We start from the raw sequence: 18,081 nt of genomic DNA, 5'->3' as shown, positions 1-18,081 counted from the left end.
CTATGACAACAATGAGTTCTTCCCTCTTTATTAAATTTAAACTCAGACATCCACTAATTAAACAATCAGTGTACAGAAGAAACATGTTTTAAAGTTTTGTTTTTTAAATAATCCACCATGTTAGCGTAGGACACACCTTAAGGGCAAACCAAATCAGACTGATTTAAACAAGTCAGCAGAAGAAGTGCGCTGCAGTACAGATTCACACCTCACAGGAAGCCCGCTGCCCACTGGTAAACAGAAGGCAAGTCAACTGGTAAGAAGCACCCAAGGTGAGCTGGGACAATCTGTGGGAAGCCTGAAAGGTAAATAAATAAGCCCAGGATCAGGACACAACCACACCTGGACCTGAAGGCAGTGGTTAGAAGCAGTCAACCAAAGGACAAGTTGCACTTAGACTCAACATACGAAAACCAGTTAGTTACCGGGTCATTTGCACCAATCTCAGACAAACAAGATAGCAAAGCCACTGGGTCACATCACTTCAGAAGATAAAGAACAATCATGTGTCCACTGGTGATCCCGCATCCTTTCCCCACCTCTGCTACCTAAGTTCAAGCGACCATCATCCCCTCAGCCGGAACCACAACAGCTTCCTAAGTGGTCTCCTCACTTCCATCCAAATGCGTAGCAGCTGGCATCACTCCTCTCTCTAATATCCTCTAATGATTTCCTATTGCACTTAAACACAAACATAAACCACCCCATACTGTACCTACAGGGCCCCAAGTGGCCTAGCCCGGACCTCATGACCCACCTGGTTCCCACCTCCAGGCCTTGGTCCCGGCTGCCCCCTCCACCTGGAACATGTTTTGTGATCTCAGGTCTCAGATGAAATGTTACCTCCACACCTCCTGACCACCTCCAATCTTGAGGAGAGGGGTAGAAAGCACTCTACCAAACCACATTGCTTACTTATTTCTTCATAGCTCTTACTACCTTCGGAATTACCTCCCTTTTCTATGTTTTGCTTCTTTATGATATGGCTCTTCTTTTTAGAATGTGTACTCCATAAAAGCAGGAACATGATCTGTCTTGTTTGCTGCTACATCCCCAGCTCTTAAAACAGTACCAGGCACAAAGAAAGTCCTCACTAAATATCTTTGTTGAGCAAATCAATTAAATGACTTGCTGAATGAAGAAAACTGGTAAATCTATAAGGCCAAAATATGGAAAATCTGGTTTTGCATAAAATATTGATTAGTGATCACTTTTTCTACAAAAGGTTTCCTTCCCTAAAGCATTTATGTGGCTTACAAAGCTTCAGTGCATACATTTTTTAAAGGATAAGCCTATTGTGCAAAGCAAACTAAATCCTCCAGGGCATAAACGGTGACCAGTACAAAGAGCTACACAATAAATGTCTGCTAAATAAATACATGAGCCCTGGAAAATAACTTAATGCCTGGCATAAACTATATGAAACTGCACTTGGATTGGAGAACACACAAGATGCAACTATATTTAGGTCCCATTTTCCATTTTATCTGATAATGTAACACATATTTAATATACACTAATTTGAGAAACTAGCAATTTTAATCATATTTACAGGCAGGTACAAATCCAAGTAAATTCAGAAAGTTACCTGCCAATCCTGCTGCAGTTTTCAAAGTCTTCATTAAAAGATACAGAGGCTTAGAAACAATCAATAGAAATATTCCAAACTGCCAGGTTGTTGGGGATGTCTGTGAGTTCAGCATCAAAGTTCCAGAAATGCATTTTTATTTATATTCTAAGTGAAAAATCAAGTGCCCCAGGGGAAAAACTAGTCAAGAAATCACACCTCTATAAAGCTGGTCCCCATTTGAGATGTAATGCACACCTGCTCTTATGTTCCAGATCATGTCCATGAAAAAAAAAAAAAAACACCAATCACATCTCAATTTATTTTTTAACAGATAAACTCTTTGAAATAAAACACTTCCTATTTTAGCTTCATTCCTAAACCAAGAAACTGCTCACTCAGCATATTCAATATTTATATAATATTAGTGCATCACCCAGGAAAAATAAATTATGCTCAGGTGTCCATCAGCATCAAGCAACACCCACTCCTCTTCTCCTTCCCTACCAGGTGTTGAGCTTCAATTGCAAAGGTCAACGTGAGAAAGAAAACTCAGCTGCGTAATTTGATGTGAAAGCATCTGTGTGAAGTATGTGTCTATTGCTTTTGTGGGTTCTTGATTCTAAAATCAAGCATCAATGCACCTTGAGATTATAAACATTATATATTATCTTTGCCTCTTACCTCTGTCTTTAAAACATTCTCTAGTTTATAAGGTAAAGCATGTTAATGACTTGCTTCTTAACCATAGAACAAATAGCTCTCATAGAATTTCGTTCTTATAATCTATAATCCCCATGAAATGAACTTTCAAAGAATAATTTCATATTCTAAAATCTCTCACAGAATACCACTGCCTATGTAAATCAATCCATTTCAGGATACAATTTATAATAGCTGCACCACCTAGATGAAAAGAGATTTTAAAGTAACAAACTACATTTTTAAATGTTAGTCTGACAGCTATAAATTTGTTTCAAAAACATTTCATAGAAGAAATTTTTGTTCTATAGTTTAAATAACTTTGAAATAACATGATTCAGAATCTAAGTCAATTTATCAACATTCAGTTCATTTACATGAACTTTTCAAAATACTGCTACTTGCAGAAGGCTGAGAATCTTTGTAAAGACCCTTGATGTTTGTTGAAATCAAGTTTTGGTCTGGAGTGTTCACCATCTCTTCAGTAGACCAAACAAAATACAAATCCATCTCACTCCTATAGTGAAGAGCATTTCTTAATTATGTTCTTAATTATGTTTCAAAAAAGTAAATAAAACTACAAAACAAATTTTCTTACTGATTTTGAAATAAAATAACGAGTCCATATTTGTTTTTTCTCACTTTGGCCTAACAGTGTAAGGCAGATTCAAAATCCTCAACCCAGAATGAGTAAGTAAAATATAACTGGACAACACACCCTAATTACTTTTTAAACTACATTACATCATTACATCTTTTTTTAAAATTTAGAGTTATTTATAAAAGCTTAATAGCTATCACATCAAACCACAAAATCTGAGCATGATGAATTTTTCTTTAACACAAAACTGACTCAAAACTTTTTTGAAAGTCACTTCACTTTGCCATCAATTGTGTTTGGGGAAGGAAAGATTCCAGGGAGGATTCAGATAAAGAATGTTATTAGGCAATACCTATCTAATAACTAATGCTGATTTCTGTCTCTATTTTCTTATCACTGATGCTACAAACAAAGCCATATCTGTCTCACAAATAGGTCTTCTTAAAAGTGTACTAAAAAATAACATTCTAAAAGCATTGCATCATCAACTAGAGATACATTAACTTCCTAATTATTATTTTTAAAGGGTCACAGAGTGGCTAATGGGTTCTCTCAAGGTGAGTTATCTGCCATATACAGGAAGTAAGCTCCATGAGGGGCCAGCCAGGGTGGCTGGCCTGCAGGTGATATAGGTAAGTGGGAACCAGCGAGTTCAGCACTTTCAGAATGATGTAGAATTCAAAAAACAAACACTGGTATTACCGGAGAGTACAAAAAGAATTCTATTACTGTTCTCAAGCTGAGGGCAACTCTGGAAATCTACTCCAATCGTTTCGTGTTAGAAATAGTGGAACTGACCGCGATTGGTAAACCTCGGTTATTCTTCATGTTTTGAAAACAAAAATCTTAGGAAACAGAAAGTAAATAATTTACATTTAAACTTCAGAACACAGAACTCCTCCTTTGAAACCAGGGAGTTAAAAACAAAAGACACCCTCTGTGAACAGTCTTTAGGAATCCTCAGCGAACTACACCAGCCAAACACAAACTTGTATCAATGAGGATGACAGACGAGCTCCCGACGCCCCGGAAACACCAAACGGGGACTCCAGAGCCAGTGGGGTCTGAGAAGACCGGAGAAGCCGACCGCGAAGCGCCAACACCTGGGTGTCGGTGTCGAGCCTCACTCTCCCCACCTGCATAATGGGCGTAATGCTGCCTTCCCGGTGCACCCCACCCGGCTGAAATACTAATGAATGAGAAGCTACCTGCAAACCGACCCGAGCCGCGCTGGCCGCTAGCGGGCCCAGGGTTCCCGAGCTGCCGGGCGCCCCTCGGTTAGACCCCACGCTGCAGACGCCACCCGTCCCTCCGAAGCCCAGGGACCGGCCCAGCCCGGGCTCGACGGTTCCCAGTCTCCAAAACCGTGCCCACCGGACGCGGGCACCGCGGGGCCGTCGGCAACCGTCACGGGCGCTGCCCCGACGCCGCCTACCTTGGCCACCCAGCTGAACAATGGTGACATCGCGGGCCGGGCGGCGGCTCCTCTCCCTCTGGCTCCCGCTCACTCCCGCCGCCGGCCCGTGGAGCCGCGGGCGGCCGGGGGCGGGCTCAGGACGCGGCGGGACCAGGGCATCGCTCCGCCGCCCCCGCAGCGCCGGCGGGTTTCTCCCGGCTCGTCACTGCTGGCTGAGGTCGCGCCCGCCGGGCAGCCCCGCGGAGAGAGGGAAGTGGTGGAGAGAGCGCGGGGGAGGGGAGCGGCGGGGAGAGCGCGAGCGCGGCCGACCCCGCCCCCCCCGCCCCGCCCCGCCCAGCGCACCCCCGCGCTCCGCTCGCGGCGGGAAGTTGGGACGCGCGGGGGTCGCCTTCCTCCGGGAGGCCCCGGGCTGCCGGGCTCCAGGGGAGTGGCAGTCCTGATGCCGTGGAACGTGGCTTCCAATGCCTTTGGAGTCCGTTTCACACAACTTTCAGTAAGGAGTGTCTTTCTGAGTTGGAGTGAACACAAAGCCCTCCCAACTTTGCCGGGGTCACCCCACCACCATCACACACACCCAAACGCTCTAGACTGTTGGTAACAAAAGGACCAGTGTTTCCCCAGCCTCTTAATACCTTCACATAATCAAAGGTGGTTTTCTTGGAGTCAGAAAATCCAGCTATGGAGAGTAGAAATGGGGGTAGAGAAAAAGAACCTTCCAATCTAGTCAGACGGGAGGTTTTAGCAATTTGAGATATGCTGATTTCACCACAGTTTTCCTCTTTCCCAAGGCAAGATGATAAGACAGTGTGGTCAGTTTATGGCTATAAAGGTTCAGCTGCATTTCAAACTCAGACACCCCAGAGTTCTACATTAAAAAAAAAAAAAAATGTCCAAAGGTCTAAGAGCAAATGTGAGAATGAATGTGTCATGTTGAGCCACTCACTACAATTACTCAGACCAAACTGCCAAATCAGCCAGGAACTCTGCTTCCCTTTTTCTTCTGTTATATTAATTCTAAATTTCCTTCCTGATAGGCCAGCAGGACATTTTAAGTATGTTCCCCAAGCGTCTGGCATCTAAGTTAGTGGGTATACTATTTATCTGTTGCTGCATAACAAATTAGCCCCAAAACTTAGCAACTTAAAATGACTAACATTCATTATCTCACAGTTTCTTGGGTCAGGAATCCAGGCGTATCACAACTGGGCACTCTGGCTCGGGGTCTTTCTTAAGGTTGCAGTCATCTCAAGACTGGACGACTGGACTGGGACTGAAGAATTTCTTCCAAGCTCACTCATATTGTAGCCTGTTGAACTCGGGGCCTGTTTCTTGCTGCATCATGTGGCCCTCTCCATGGGGTTGCTCACAAAACGGTAGCTTGCATTCCCCCAGTGCAAGTGATCCAAGAGAGAGAGCATGTGCCCAATAAGGAAGTCACAGTCTTTTTTAACCTTATCGGGAAGTGACATTCCATCACTTCTGCTGTATTCTCTTTGTTAGAAGTCAGTAAGTCCAGTCCATGCTCCAGGGGCGGGGATGACACAGGGCATGAAAACCAGGAGAAAGGGATCACTGAGGCTCATCTTTTATCTCCCCTTCCAGGTGGGGTGCATAGATTGAAATAAACCATAAACGCTTGGAAAAGTCCAGAGTAATATTCCAACAGAACCTATTTGGAGTAACTGGAAAGGGCCTTAGGACATCGTAGGGAAGTGCTATTCTTCTATAATTCTTTTAAGCAGTGATGTTATCTTAAGAAATTAAGAGGTAGAAAAAGGGAGTGCATTTGCAGCCATTAACCAAATCACTCCATTGCCACATCACTTTCCCAAGCAAGTAGAGGCAGCGGCAGCTGAGCACTCCATTAAAGTGAGAGCCCTCTGTCCGCTATGGCTTTGCTATTCAAAGTGTGGTGCATGGACCAGCAGAATTGGCATCACCTGGAAATTCGTTAGAAATGCAGAATTTCCAAAATTACTCCAGACATAACTGAATCAGCATCTTCATTTGAACAAGATCCTCCAAGAGACTAGTATACACTTTTAAGTTTAAGAAGCATTCTCCTATGAGAGTCATTGGCATTGGTTTTAAAAAGTAATAATAGTGAAAACCTTGTGGCTCACACTCCCTTTATCCAGTGTATGGACAGATGAGTGGGAAAATGGGGACAAAAATTAGATGAAGAATAGGGTGGGATGGAGGGGATGGAAAGAATTAAGTGTTCTTTTTTGCTTTATTTTTATTTTGGAGTAAGAAAAAGTTTCAAAAATTGATTCTGGTGATGTACGCACAATTGTATGATGGTGCTGTAACTACACTGTGGATGACTGTAGGGTGTGTGAATATATCTCAATTAAACTGTATTAAAAAAAGGTAAATGAACAATGGGGGAGGTGGGGAATGGGAGGTTTTGGATGTTCTTTTTTATTTTAATTTTTATTTTTTGGAGTAATGAAAATGTTCAAAGTTTGTGGTGATGAAAGCACAACTATATGATGATACTCTGAACAACTGATTATACACTTGTTATGACTGTATGCTATGTGATTATCTCAAAAAAAACTGCATAAAAATAATAATAAAATAAAAAATTACTGGTCAACAACCCCTTGGGAAAGCAATTAAAATTTTTCTGTGTCCCTGAAATTGTAGGGACTAGCTCAGCTAGAGAGAAACCTGGAGAGCTCCGGGACAACAACATAGTTTTGATATGAGTTGATGAGCAGCTAAGGACCAGACTGGCACAAGCTGGACCAATTATAAATTTGATCACTCCAATCCTGAAACAGAGCTCTACAAAAATGCCTGGAACTTAGAAGCAACTCTGAGGAAAGGAAGAAGAGAACCCAGAAATTGACAAAAGAAACTAATTACCTGTAACTGAGATAAATTTTTTGCCACTTGGGCAAATGGGGGGAGACAACTAGAAAGAGAAACTACATTACATTTAGGGGGATAAAAATTGCATTTCTTGCCAAAAATAAATAAATAGAGAACTGGCCACACAATATTAAAGTCAGACCAAATCCTGGAAGTAACAGTTACAAATTGAAAGTGTAAAGGCAGGTAAAGTAGGGGCATTAAGGCCTCGTTGTTTACAGCTGGATCCAACTCTCCCTTTAGACACAACCCAGGGCTGGTGCTCCTACTGACCACGGTCTGAACTTGCCTAAAGTTTAAGTATCTTTTAGACTCACAGAGGGTTCCCCCTGATCTGGTCTTCCTGCCTGGTCCAAGACTTGGCAGAATCACTCATTCCTTGGGAAGGTACAGGCCTTTCCATTAGGTGAACTTGATAGATAGATGGTAACATGCCTAGCTTTAACACCAGCACCGTAAGAAATATACATGAAAGGTCTTATTTTAATTCGCTGCCAATACGTAGCTTGCCAGTCACACTGCACAAAAAAATTCTCCATTACAACGTGGAATTTCATTAAAGGGAAACTGTTAACAACAGAGGTTCTAACTGAGCCTACACTCAAAAAAAACAATTTTTCCTAAAATACCATATTCCCACCCATCTAAGAAAAAAAAAAAATATATATATATATATATCCTTCTACCAAGAAACTGTATAATCCCCCTTAAAAGGACTGTATATTGTATACAGACCAAGCATCAGGTGGTTCTCTGGTGCAGCTGGGATTGAGATCCTCTACAGATAACAGTCATTGCTCAAAGACACTGACATCTGATGGTTCCCAGCCCCCCGACTGTGTATCAGAGTCATCTGTGATGTTGGAGGTGGAGGGTAGGGTAGATGATTTGGCTGATCTTGAGCAAGGGTCGGACACTCATAGAACTGAGAGGGCAGGTGTGAGACAGTGAGCAATGAAAGAACTGCAGATAATTCATGCTCAATTATTACAACACTCTACTGAGCCAAGCAAAATGTGTCAGCTGACTGAATTCAGCCAGAGAGGTCATCATTGCTGACCTCTGGATTTACACAAAACTTGGAGATAGATGATAGGTGATAAATGATATATAGATGATTGGAAGATAAATACATGTATGATAGATGATTGAGAGATGACAAATAGATACATACATACATACAGAAAAAATTTTTAAGCTCCAACAAGTGATTCAGATTCTCAGCTGAGATCAAGAACCACTTCTCTAGTTCTAGATCCTTGTTTAAATAATAAAAAAAAAAAACAAGATATGGTTGCTTTGTGGAGAACAATAGGCTATCGAAATAGGACTGCAGAGATCTGAACACATTATCCTGACAGAAAATCTAAGGATAACCCAAGTTGAAGGAAGAAAATCCAGAAAAAAAGAAGGAAGGTAGGTAATGTTAAATGGCTCTACATTTAAAGAAAAATGTGCCTTCCTCTTCCATAAAGAGAGCAGCAATCAACCAAGACCTGATCGTGTCACCTGGAAGCTCGTCAGGAACAAATGAACTGAGGGGGCGGTGAAGAAATCGTTCCCTCCCAGGACAAATCAGTAAAAAGCCTGCAAAGTTCAAACCTGTTGCTTGGTAAATTCCACTTGTGAGAATTACTTCTAAAGCATCAATTAGAAATATGGACAGAGATTAATGTAGAAAGACAATTAGTATTAATTTTGAAACTGAAAATTTTCAAACCACCTAAAAGTTCAGCAATTGGGAACTGGTTGAGAAATTATTCTTCCAAACAATAGAATATTAAGTAGTGTTTAAAAATGTTGACATGGGGATGTGCCCATGACAGAAGCACATGGAAAAAAAAAAACTGGATACAAAATTGCATGCCTAAAGTTTATATAAGAATAGCCTTACAAAAATGAGAAGAAAATTCATCATCAAAATGTTCACAATAATTTCTCTGGATGAAAATGGTTTTAACTTTACATTTTTCTCTCTTTTCTGCATTTTTCTTAACTTCTCTCTCCAAAGACTGGCCTGTGCCGTCCTTCTTTATCCCTAGAAACAAAGCTCCCAGAGTGGGACCACGAATCACCCCAACAGCCATCCCAGGAGGCCAGTGGATTTTTGAAGAAGGCTCAGTCATGTGCTAAGGCAAAGCGGAGAATGGAGAAAGCTGCTCACCTTGGAAGTCCAAGGAACAAATAGGTCATAGTCATAGGTCACCTCCTATAGCCAAGGGCACTGAAGAAATACATTCCATTTTAGGTGTCATTGCTGCCTTTCTAAGTAACCTTAAAAGGATGCTTTAATATCTCATCTCTCAGTTCTTCTGAGAACTGAAATAAGGACTTGAAAAAAGAAGGGAGATAAAACAAGAACTAGAAGAGCTGCTCCCACATTAAGCTTAGCCGTGACCTCCAAACAAACCTTGACACTCCTGCCCCTACTTCTCTGCCAGATCCCTCCATTAAGGAGGAGCAAGAAGCAAGGAGGACAGTGAAGGCCCTTTAGAATTTAATTTTCACAAGTGGAATTTACCAAGCAAAGACAGTTCAGGAGGGGAGGCCAGACAGGCTGCTCTCTGCCAGTTCAAATGGGAGGGCAGGGAGGCGAGGAAGCAGGCAAGAGAGTGACGTCACTCCACCAACCTGCTCCTCCCCACCACCAGACCACGGGTTAAAAACAGGGCCACTGTAGTCCCACTCTACAGCAAAAAATTCAGCTTGATTTCAAGTGAATCACAACCACCAGCACTTGGCAAATGATCAGGAATTTACTCAGTTCACAAATAATAATTAGCACCTGTTGTGTAAAACTACACCTGTCCTTGCAGGGAGTACTACAGGTGAATCCGACCTGACCTCTGCCCTTATGGGGCACACAGGGTAGCAGGAAAGATTGAGCAGGGAGAAGAGTGAAAATTGCCACAGGAGAGGCCCAGGGTGAAGCTCCATGGAATTCACAGAGGAAGGAAAGATAACTTCAGACTGCAAAGGAAAAACCAGCTTTCTGGCTGGAGAACTTTTTGGACGTTGCGTATGAGGGAGTGGGCATTCCAGAAGGAAGGACCAGCATGGACAAAGGCTTGTAGGACTACTGTTCATCTCTGGAAATAAACCTTAGAAGGCAGGTGTAAAGTCAGAAATCAGAGCTGCCATGGTGGTATGGTAGTGTGCATTCACCCCTCACAGGCATAAATGTTTGTTTCCAGAAAAGACATTTGCTGAGGATACTATCAAGTCCAGAAAATTCATAACTAAAAATACAACTGCAGGAAGTGAAAACATATATCCATGCAAATCCTTGTATATGAATGTTCATAGCAGCATTATCCTAATAGCTGAAAAGTGCAAACAGCCCAAATGCCCATCAACTAATGAACAGATAAATAAATGTGGCATATCCATACAATGGAGTATTATTCAGCCATGAATAGGAATGAAATGCTAACACATGCTACAACATAGATGGACTTTGAACACATTACACCAAGTTTAAAGAAGCCAGTCACCAAATGCCACATACTGTATGATTCCTTTTATATGAAATGTCCAGAATAGGCAAATCCATAGAGACAGAAAGTAGGTTAGTGGTTGTCAGGGGCTAGTTAGGGGGCTTCTTTTTGGGTTGCTAAAAATATTCTGGAATTAACTGGTGGGAATGGTTGCACAACTTTGTGAATATACTACAGACCTGAATTTTAGGGCATTTGAATTACATCTTAAAAAATAATCTATATGATGATGGTTGAATGGCTTTAAGTAAGTTAACTCCCTGGGTCTTTATAATAATGAAACCCAAATCTCTAAGGCTTAGTTTAGGGATTAAATGATATGGTGCATATGAAACACTCAGCCTGGATCCTGGCACATAGTGATGCTCAGCAAACATTAGCTGTAATAGTAGTAGGAACAGTAATAGTAGTAGTAGCAGTAGCAGCAATTTCTGTTAATGTAATGATGGGTGTAATATAAGTGTAGAAATAAAACAGAAATGATGGGCTGGGGAGGAAGGGGCCTCAAATTTGGGGCTGTGTTTTCAGACATACTAAACATGACAGGACAAATAGTTGACATCAAAGAAAATATTGTGGGTTAGCCAAAACTAATTCTGGGATGGGTGGGACTCTAGGATGTCTCTCGATATTTTCCCCTCCCTTTTCATGAGTTGCTATGTCTAGCAGCATAACCGTGTTCCATTTGTTACTTTAACTCTCTAAGCCATGCTGTGAATCATCCAAGTTTCTCTGGTTAAATTCCTATCATTCTAGCTGGGCAGAGACTTGATATGCACAAGCATTACTAGCCCCTCACACTTGCAGAGTTCAGAATTCCTCCAAGGGAATGGATCCCAGTGACTCACACTCCAACTCTCCCTATCCCCCACCCCCCTCCTCTGGTCCCTCCTTACCTGTCCACAGCTCTTATTTTCTCTCAAGTACTTACACACACATTCACATTTTAAATCATGCTCAGTTCAAAATGGAGCCCTCAGATGGCAAGACCCAAAGACCAGCTTCAGAGCAAGTGGTGCTCAGTAAATTGATGAATTAATGAAAAAGTATAGGGGAGAAAGTGGAAGGATCAATTTGGTGAGGGCGTTATCTACAAGTGGGCAAAAAGGTCAGGTGATAACCTAGAGAACATTCTGCTTTTGATATAACCATGTCAACTTTTAAATCAAGGTCTCTAATTTTATCTTTTGATTTGGTTTGTTAAATTATAGTTTCTAATCAGAAAGACAGAAAACAGATTTAATAAGAACATTCTTGACGGAAACAGCCACCTTCATCAAATTTATCGAAAAGCCTTGAGAAATTAAAAGGTGGCTGTGGACCACTGAGAAATACTGAGAAGACTCTGCAGCATAAAGGGGAGCCGCTAAACTTGTAACTCTAGGGGGGTTCAAACAGTAACAAACACACCCAAGAATAAAGTTCACACCAGTTATGTGATACCTTTTTTCTCTCTACACTCAGCAATCTTGTTAAAACAAAAATTTACTTTACGACACAAATTTACCTCTTCATGAAAAGCAACAATTTGTTTAAATGCTTGTGACATTTTAATATCAGCCAAATTGATATGGTTTGCTGTTTAAATTTCCCTTCTGTTCTCAATATTTCACTTAATATGTACAGTAATCAAGTTCTCTTTTTAGTTTGTAAGTCATTCCAAAAATAGAAACAGGGTTTTTCTATTTTTAGCTCAGTCTATAAAGTTTAAGCAAATAATCTTTGTTCCAAAGTACTATACACATGTTTCAAATTCATGGAAAAATTTAGCAGTAATGAGCTCATAAAAAAAACAAAACATACAAAAAAAAAACAGTAAAAATTGAGAGTCAAAAGATTTTTTGAATCTCCACCCTGTGTTATAACTAAACTTAGGTTCCCAGCTTTAAACTCAAACGCTTTTATTGTAATTTATAATGGAGACATTAAACTCACTTCTTTACAAAGTAATTTCACCAAGAAATACCTTTTTCCAAACTGAAAGTTTTATTTCTCTTTAACAAAAAGACTGAAAAATGTCAATCCTTATGTCCTTATCAAATATCTTAGTGGTAAAAATCTGACCAAAGCTTCCGTTTGTTCCAAAGTAAATCATAATTTCCTATTCTTTTTAATGAGGTGATTGTGTTTATTTTACTGGAATGATTTTTCACTCTAAAACAATTTCTATTTGTTTACCTCAATCTAATTCTTTTCAAATCACCAAAGTTTAAACACAATTGAAACTCTCTGTGGATGTTCTCACTCTTTTCAAAGCCTAAATCTGTGTTGGTCACTATTCTGTATCAGAAATGCTGAATGGTGACTTCTATGTGTTTGTTATTTGTGCCTGGAACAGAGCCATGCATCTCTGTATAGACAGGGAAAATAATTTTTAATTCTGTCGCCTTGCTGTAGCTTGAGATTCCCACAAAAAAAAATCCACTAAGTCACTTACACTTGCATTTCACCAAGAGGAGTATGTCTGGTTATGAGCACAATTTTCGGGTGCATAGGGCAAGAACACTTTCCAGAAGTTAAGATTCAAGTGCCATCACCATAGTCAGCGTTCTCCAGAGAAATAGAATGAACAGGATCTATACATATTTAAGAAATTTATTATAAGGAACTGGCTCAAGCAATTGTGGGGGCTGGCAAATCTGAACTCTGTAAAGCAGGCCTAAAGCTGGAAACTCCAATGTTGAAGTCCTTAGTCTGAATTCCCCAGGGGAATCTGGCTGTCTGGAAATTCCAAGAAGTTGAGGCAGAAATTCTTCTTCTAACCTCTGAAACCCTCAGTTCTAGCTTTTATAAAAAGATCTCCAACTAATTAGATGAGGAGTTTACCCACATTGCTGAGAGCAATCTCATTTGTTGATTGTAGATGCAATCTGAGCCAGGTGTTTCCACATTTTATCTCATTAATCCTCAAAACAACCCCAAGAAGAAGAGAACATAATGCATACTGAATGCTTACTATCTGCCAGACGCTGTGTTACAAATGGCAAACATCTGACCAGTGCTTCTTGTGCGAGGCATTGCTCTAAGCATTCAGAATATGGTGAAATAAGGACTATAATTACCTTATTTCAGATGCAGAAACCAAAGCACCAAGCTGGGAAGGGGCAGACCTGAGTTTGGAGCCTACGCACTGGGTAAAACTCAACCACTTCACTGTACTACCCCTAATTATTACCTGAAAACACCACTGGAGGCATTATTTTTCCTGTCTTGCAGAAAAGGAAGCTGAGGTTCAAAAAGGTAAAATAACCCACTCAAGGCCAGGTGCTGGTGGAGCTGGGACTTCTCTCTGGAATGTCAGAAAAGCAAACAGCGCAGAAGGATTTTTTTGTGAGAATCCTTCCAGAGGTCCTAACTGCTCTAAACATGGGACTTCAAGCTCTAAGAAATCCAGGAGGCTTTTGAACCTTGAAGACATCACGTTGAGTAAAATATGCCAGACACAAAAGGACAAATATTGTATACTATTACTTATATGAAATAATTAGAATAAGCAAATTCATAGAGTTGGAATCTAGAATACAGGTTTCCAGGGGCTGGGTGGAGGTAGGGAATGGAAAGTTAATACTTAATTGGTACAGTTTCTGCTTGGGGTGATGGAAAAGTTTTGGTAATGGATGGTGGGGATGGTAGCACATTTTGAATGTAATTAACACCAGTGAACTGTATATTTGAAAGTGGCTAAAATGGGAAATTTTAGGTTATATATGTTAACAGATAAAAATTCTTTAAAAACCCATAGAACTAACTGTACATAATTACAATGATATTGTTTAATCAGTTGTTACAAGGTACCACATTAATACAAATTAATAACAGGGAAAACTGTGGTATGGAAGGGGAGCAGTGTATGGGAACTCTATACTTTCTGCATGATTTTTCTGTAAACCTACAACTGCTCTTAAGAAAAGAAAAGAAAATGTTCTTGAGAAAGCCCCAGGTTCCAGCAGCTTCTAGCAACAGCAGGCCTTGGCAAAGAGAGGTTCTGCTTTTCTCCTGACACTGGAGGTTGAGCTGATGCTGTTTTGAGTACATGAAGGTGGGCTTGAAATGGCAACATAGTCTAATGAACAAATGATGAGTGAGAAGGAAAGAAAAGGCAGGGAAGGACGTGGGAAAGGAAACAGTGGGACCCTTCTCAAGGTTATGGCTGGACCAAGGGCTAGTGAGAAAGAAATGAGGCCTTGGAAGGCTCTCCACTGAGGCTGGGCTGGGGCTGGCAAGACAGACCTGACCGAAGTCCACAACAAAGCAGAGGCTGAGCTGCTGGGTGTAGGGGAAGTGGGAGCAGAGGTCCTCCCTGTGAAAACAGACCTGGCTGAGTGGAATTGAGGGCCCTGACCTCCCAGTGCCCAGGCAATTCAGCTGGAGGGGTTTGGCCCCAACGAAAGCCTAATGAGATCCCAGTCCTTGGGTTGGCTGGGTCTGTGGGTCTAGGTCAGTGTTTCCTTGCATAGAGCACACCACCCAGCTCCTCTTCTTCAATTCTGAGACTGTGGTGCAAAGGCCAAAGGGCCAGCAGATCAAAGGGGCCTACAGCAGCCCCTCTAGGCCAACAAATGGTATCTTGTGGTTCTAACTCATGTTCAGTGCATCACCAACACAGTGGGGATATCACATATCCAATCTTGGCACCCCTTGTGTACAGCACTGAATTTAAGCCATTGAGGTGTTCATTCATTCCTTCTTTCTTTTAATAAACATCTATTGTGCACCACCACTTACCAGTCCCTGAGGAGGCTACACAAACAAGATGCCTGTCCCAGAAGGATATCTTATGTCCAAGGGACCCATACAGCAAGTAAACAGGAAATTATGCAACCAGTTAATAAGTGTTTCAAGAAGGAAAAGAGAGGGTGCTATGAAAGCATAGCATGGGGCCCTGAACCAAACATAGGGAACCCGAGAGGATGACCTAGAGTAAGTGATATTTAAAGCAGGTATCTAAAGGCCAAGTAAAAATTAGTTACTGGAGTATAACAAAAGAGAGCAATCATCTTTCATCTATACAGGAGTAGAATCTGATACTGGACTTTTTATTATAGCTTACTTGCTTTGTGTTGTATCTCTATAAGTGATGAAACTGAAGTCCAAGAGTTTAAGCAACTTATTTAGTTATTCATTCAACAAATATTTACTGAACTTCTAATATAAAAAAAAAATCATTCAGATGTTTACTATATGCCAGGCATCAAGCTAAGAGTTTTATATATATTATTTCATTTAGCGTCTCTAACAACAGCTCAGTGAAGTAAAATCTGGGATGTTAAACAGCTTGCCCAAGGTTGCATAGCAATTAAGTGGAGGAAGCAGGGTTAAGACCCAGGGAGTCTGCCTCCAGCAATATTTACAGTCTTGTCATAAGAATATACCTATGGCTATGGTATGTGGCCTGAATTTGAAACACAGGACCTCAGCATTCACACAATATTATGTACTCCTTGACGGCTGAAATCCAGCTCTCCCAGTGAAGAGGGCAATGAGTGGGTAGGAGGTTTACCCCAGACCCAATAGAAACTCATCCTTGGCCTGCATGGGTCACTGACCCAAGACAAGGAATACTTAGATAAAGAAGCTCACCATAGGATCAGCTTTAGGGTAAGGAATGCATCATGCTGTGTACAGTCCCTGCTCTCAATGAGTTCACAATCACAGGCAAGAAGCAAGTAAGAAAAACAATTAAACATATAATTACTAATGATGATAAGTGCCGGGAAGAAAGGGAACCAAAGTAATATGAGAGATAAAGGCTTATGGACATAGAACCAGTAGTTAAGAAAAGCCTCCTTTAGTGCTAAAACTGAGACCTGAAGGATGAGACAGACTTTGCCATGTTACAAGTAAAGAGAAAAGCAAGTGCAAAAGTCCAGTGAATAGAAAGGAAAGAAAACCACTGTGGCTACAGCAAAGAGAGTGAGGTAGAAAGTGGATCATGATCAGTCCAGAGAGATAAACAAGATACAGATTACCTAAGGCCTTGGAGACTGGGGTAAATAGTTGGATTTATGCTAAATGTAAATGGGAACCATCAGTGGGCTTAAGTGGAGAAAATTACACGATTTAATTTTTTACTCTGCCATTCTGACCACAATATGGAGAATGAAATATTGTGAGGCAAGCATAGAAACAAGACCAGTTCTCCAATTAGAAAGCTATGTGGTGGTCACTTTGATAAAGATGGTGGCAGTAAAAGTGGGATGGAAGACGATGGATTCAAGATATACTCTGAAAATAGAATGAACCAGGCTTGCAAATTGATTGACTGTAGGGCATATGTGGGAGAGAAGAATAAAGGGTGACCTTTTAAGTTAAAAATAAAATGTGAATCAGGAAACATCTACAATTACTTCTCAAACCTTTTATGATGTATCTTGAGTTTTTAACCCTTCTCCATGTATTTAAATATCATGGAAGGAAATAAAAAGTTACAAAATAGTGACACTTGTACAAGGACCAATATGACAGCCTTGGATCGAGTTCTTGCATCTTTTCTGAGCATCCTTTGAGCTGGAATCTTTGTCCTGCCACTGCCTCTGATGGTTTTTAAATAGCCATGTCTGGTTGGCTTTTCATGGAATAAGATGTTCAGAGACAAAATTATCACCCACTTATGTCAGCAGCAGAAAAACTCAATAAAACATGTCAATAAATAGCAACTCAATGTAAAGTCCCACTAGATCCTGGAATTCAGCAACCACAGAAAACTCTCCCCCACCACCCCCACAGCAACCCCAGCCTCACAGGTGATCCTGACTGACACCAGATACCTGTGACTCCATCAAATCTTTGTACAGAATATACAGTGCAGATTAAAAAAAAATTAGTTTTAAGGTCATATTATAAGACAGAGGCAAAATGAGAATTCATGAATATTATTTAACTGCACAGACATTTTAAGACAATCAATGTTAGTTATAGTTGCAAATATGTTTCCTAATTGTTCAGCATTCCACTTAACTCCAACCTTCTCTAGATTATCCCCACCCCTTGCGACTAAGACCTCCTTAAGGCGTCCATCTGTTTGACACTAGACTGGGAAGAGAAGACATGGGAAGCTCCTGACCTGACCCTGGCCTTCTCTCCTTTTTCCTTTGCTGTTTCCTGTCTTTTTTTTTTCTCTGTGAGAGTAAATCATGTTCACAAATACCACAAGGCAAGGGCCTCAGTATGGAAGGAGTGTGGAACCAGAGAACAGCTGAGGGAGAATAAGAGGGAAAATGATCCCCTTTGGATTTAAAGAGAATGTTAATTGCAGTAGAGACTGTTGTTGTAATAACTAACTTACGTGCATGGCACATGACCTGGGAGCCAGGACGTGCACGAGTGAGGTCAGAGGGATCTATCCGGGTGGGAATCTCAGCAGCACCACATGCTGTTAGCAGACCTTGGGGAAGTCACTTAACATCCAAGCCCTATT

At 41.0% G+C, this 18,081-nt stretch overlaps 1 protein-coding gene across 4 annotated transcripts in view; it reads right to left on the bottom strand.

Annotated features, from left to right (window-relative positions):
• The window catches only part of TBC1D1 (TBC1 domain family member 1), a 238,182-nt gene that overhangs the window by 167,882 nt on the left and 52,219 nt on the right, over positions 1-18,081 (bottom strand). Inside the window, exon 1 of one of the 4 annotated variants that reach the window (XM_037829565.1) lies at positions 4,306-4,566. The exons of the other annotated variants lie outside the window; for them this stretch is intronic. Coding sequence (XP_037685493.1) covers positions 4,306-4,335 — 30 coding nt within the window. The 5' untranslated portion in view covers positions 4,336-4,566. Of the gene's footprint in view, positions 1-4,305; positions 4,567-18,081 lie in introns of those variants that run through there. 4 annotated transcript variants of the gene reach the window in all.

The sequence above is a fragment of the Choloepus didactylus genome, chromosome 3 (assembly GCF_015220235.1).
Source record: "Choloepus didactylus isolate mChoDid1 chromosome 3, mChoDid1.pri, whole genome shotgun sequence".
NCBI lineage: Eukaryota > Metazoa > Chordata > Mammalia > Pilosa > Megalonychidae > Choloepus > Choloepus didactylus.
This window is presented reverse-complemented; position numbering and strand designations above follow the sequence as displayed.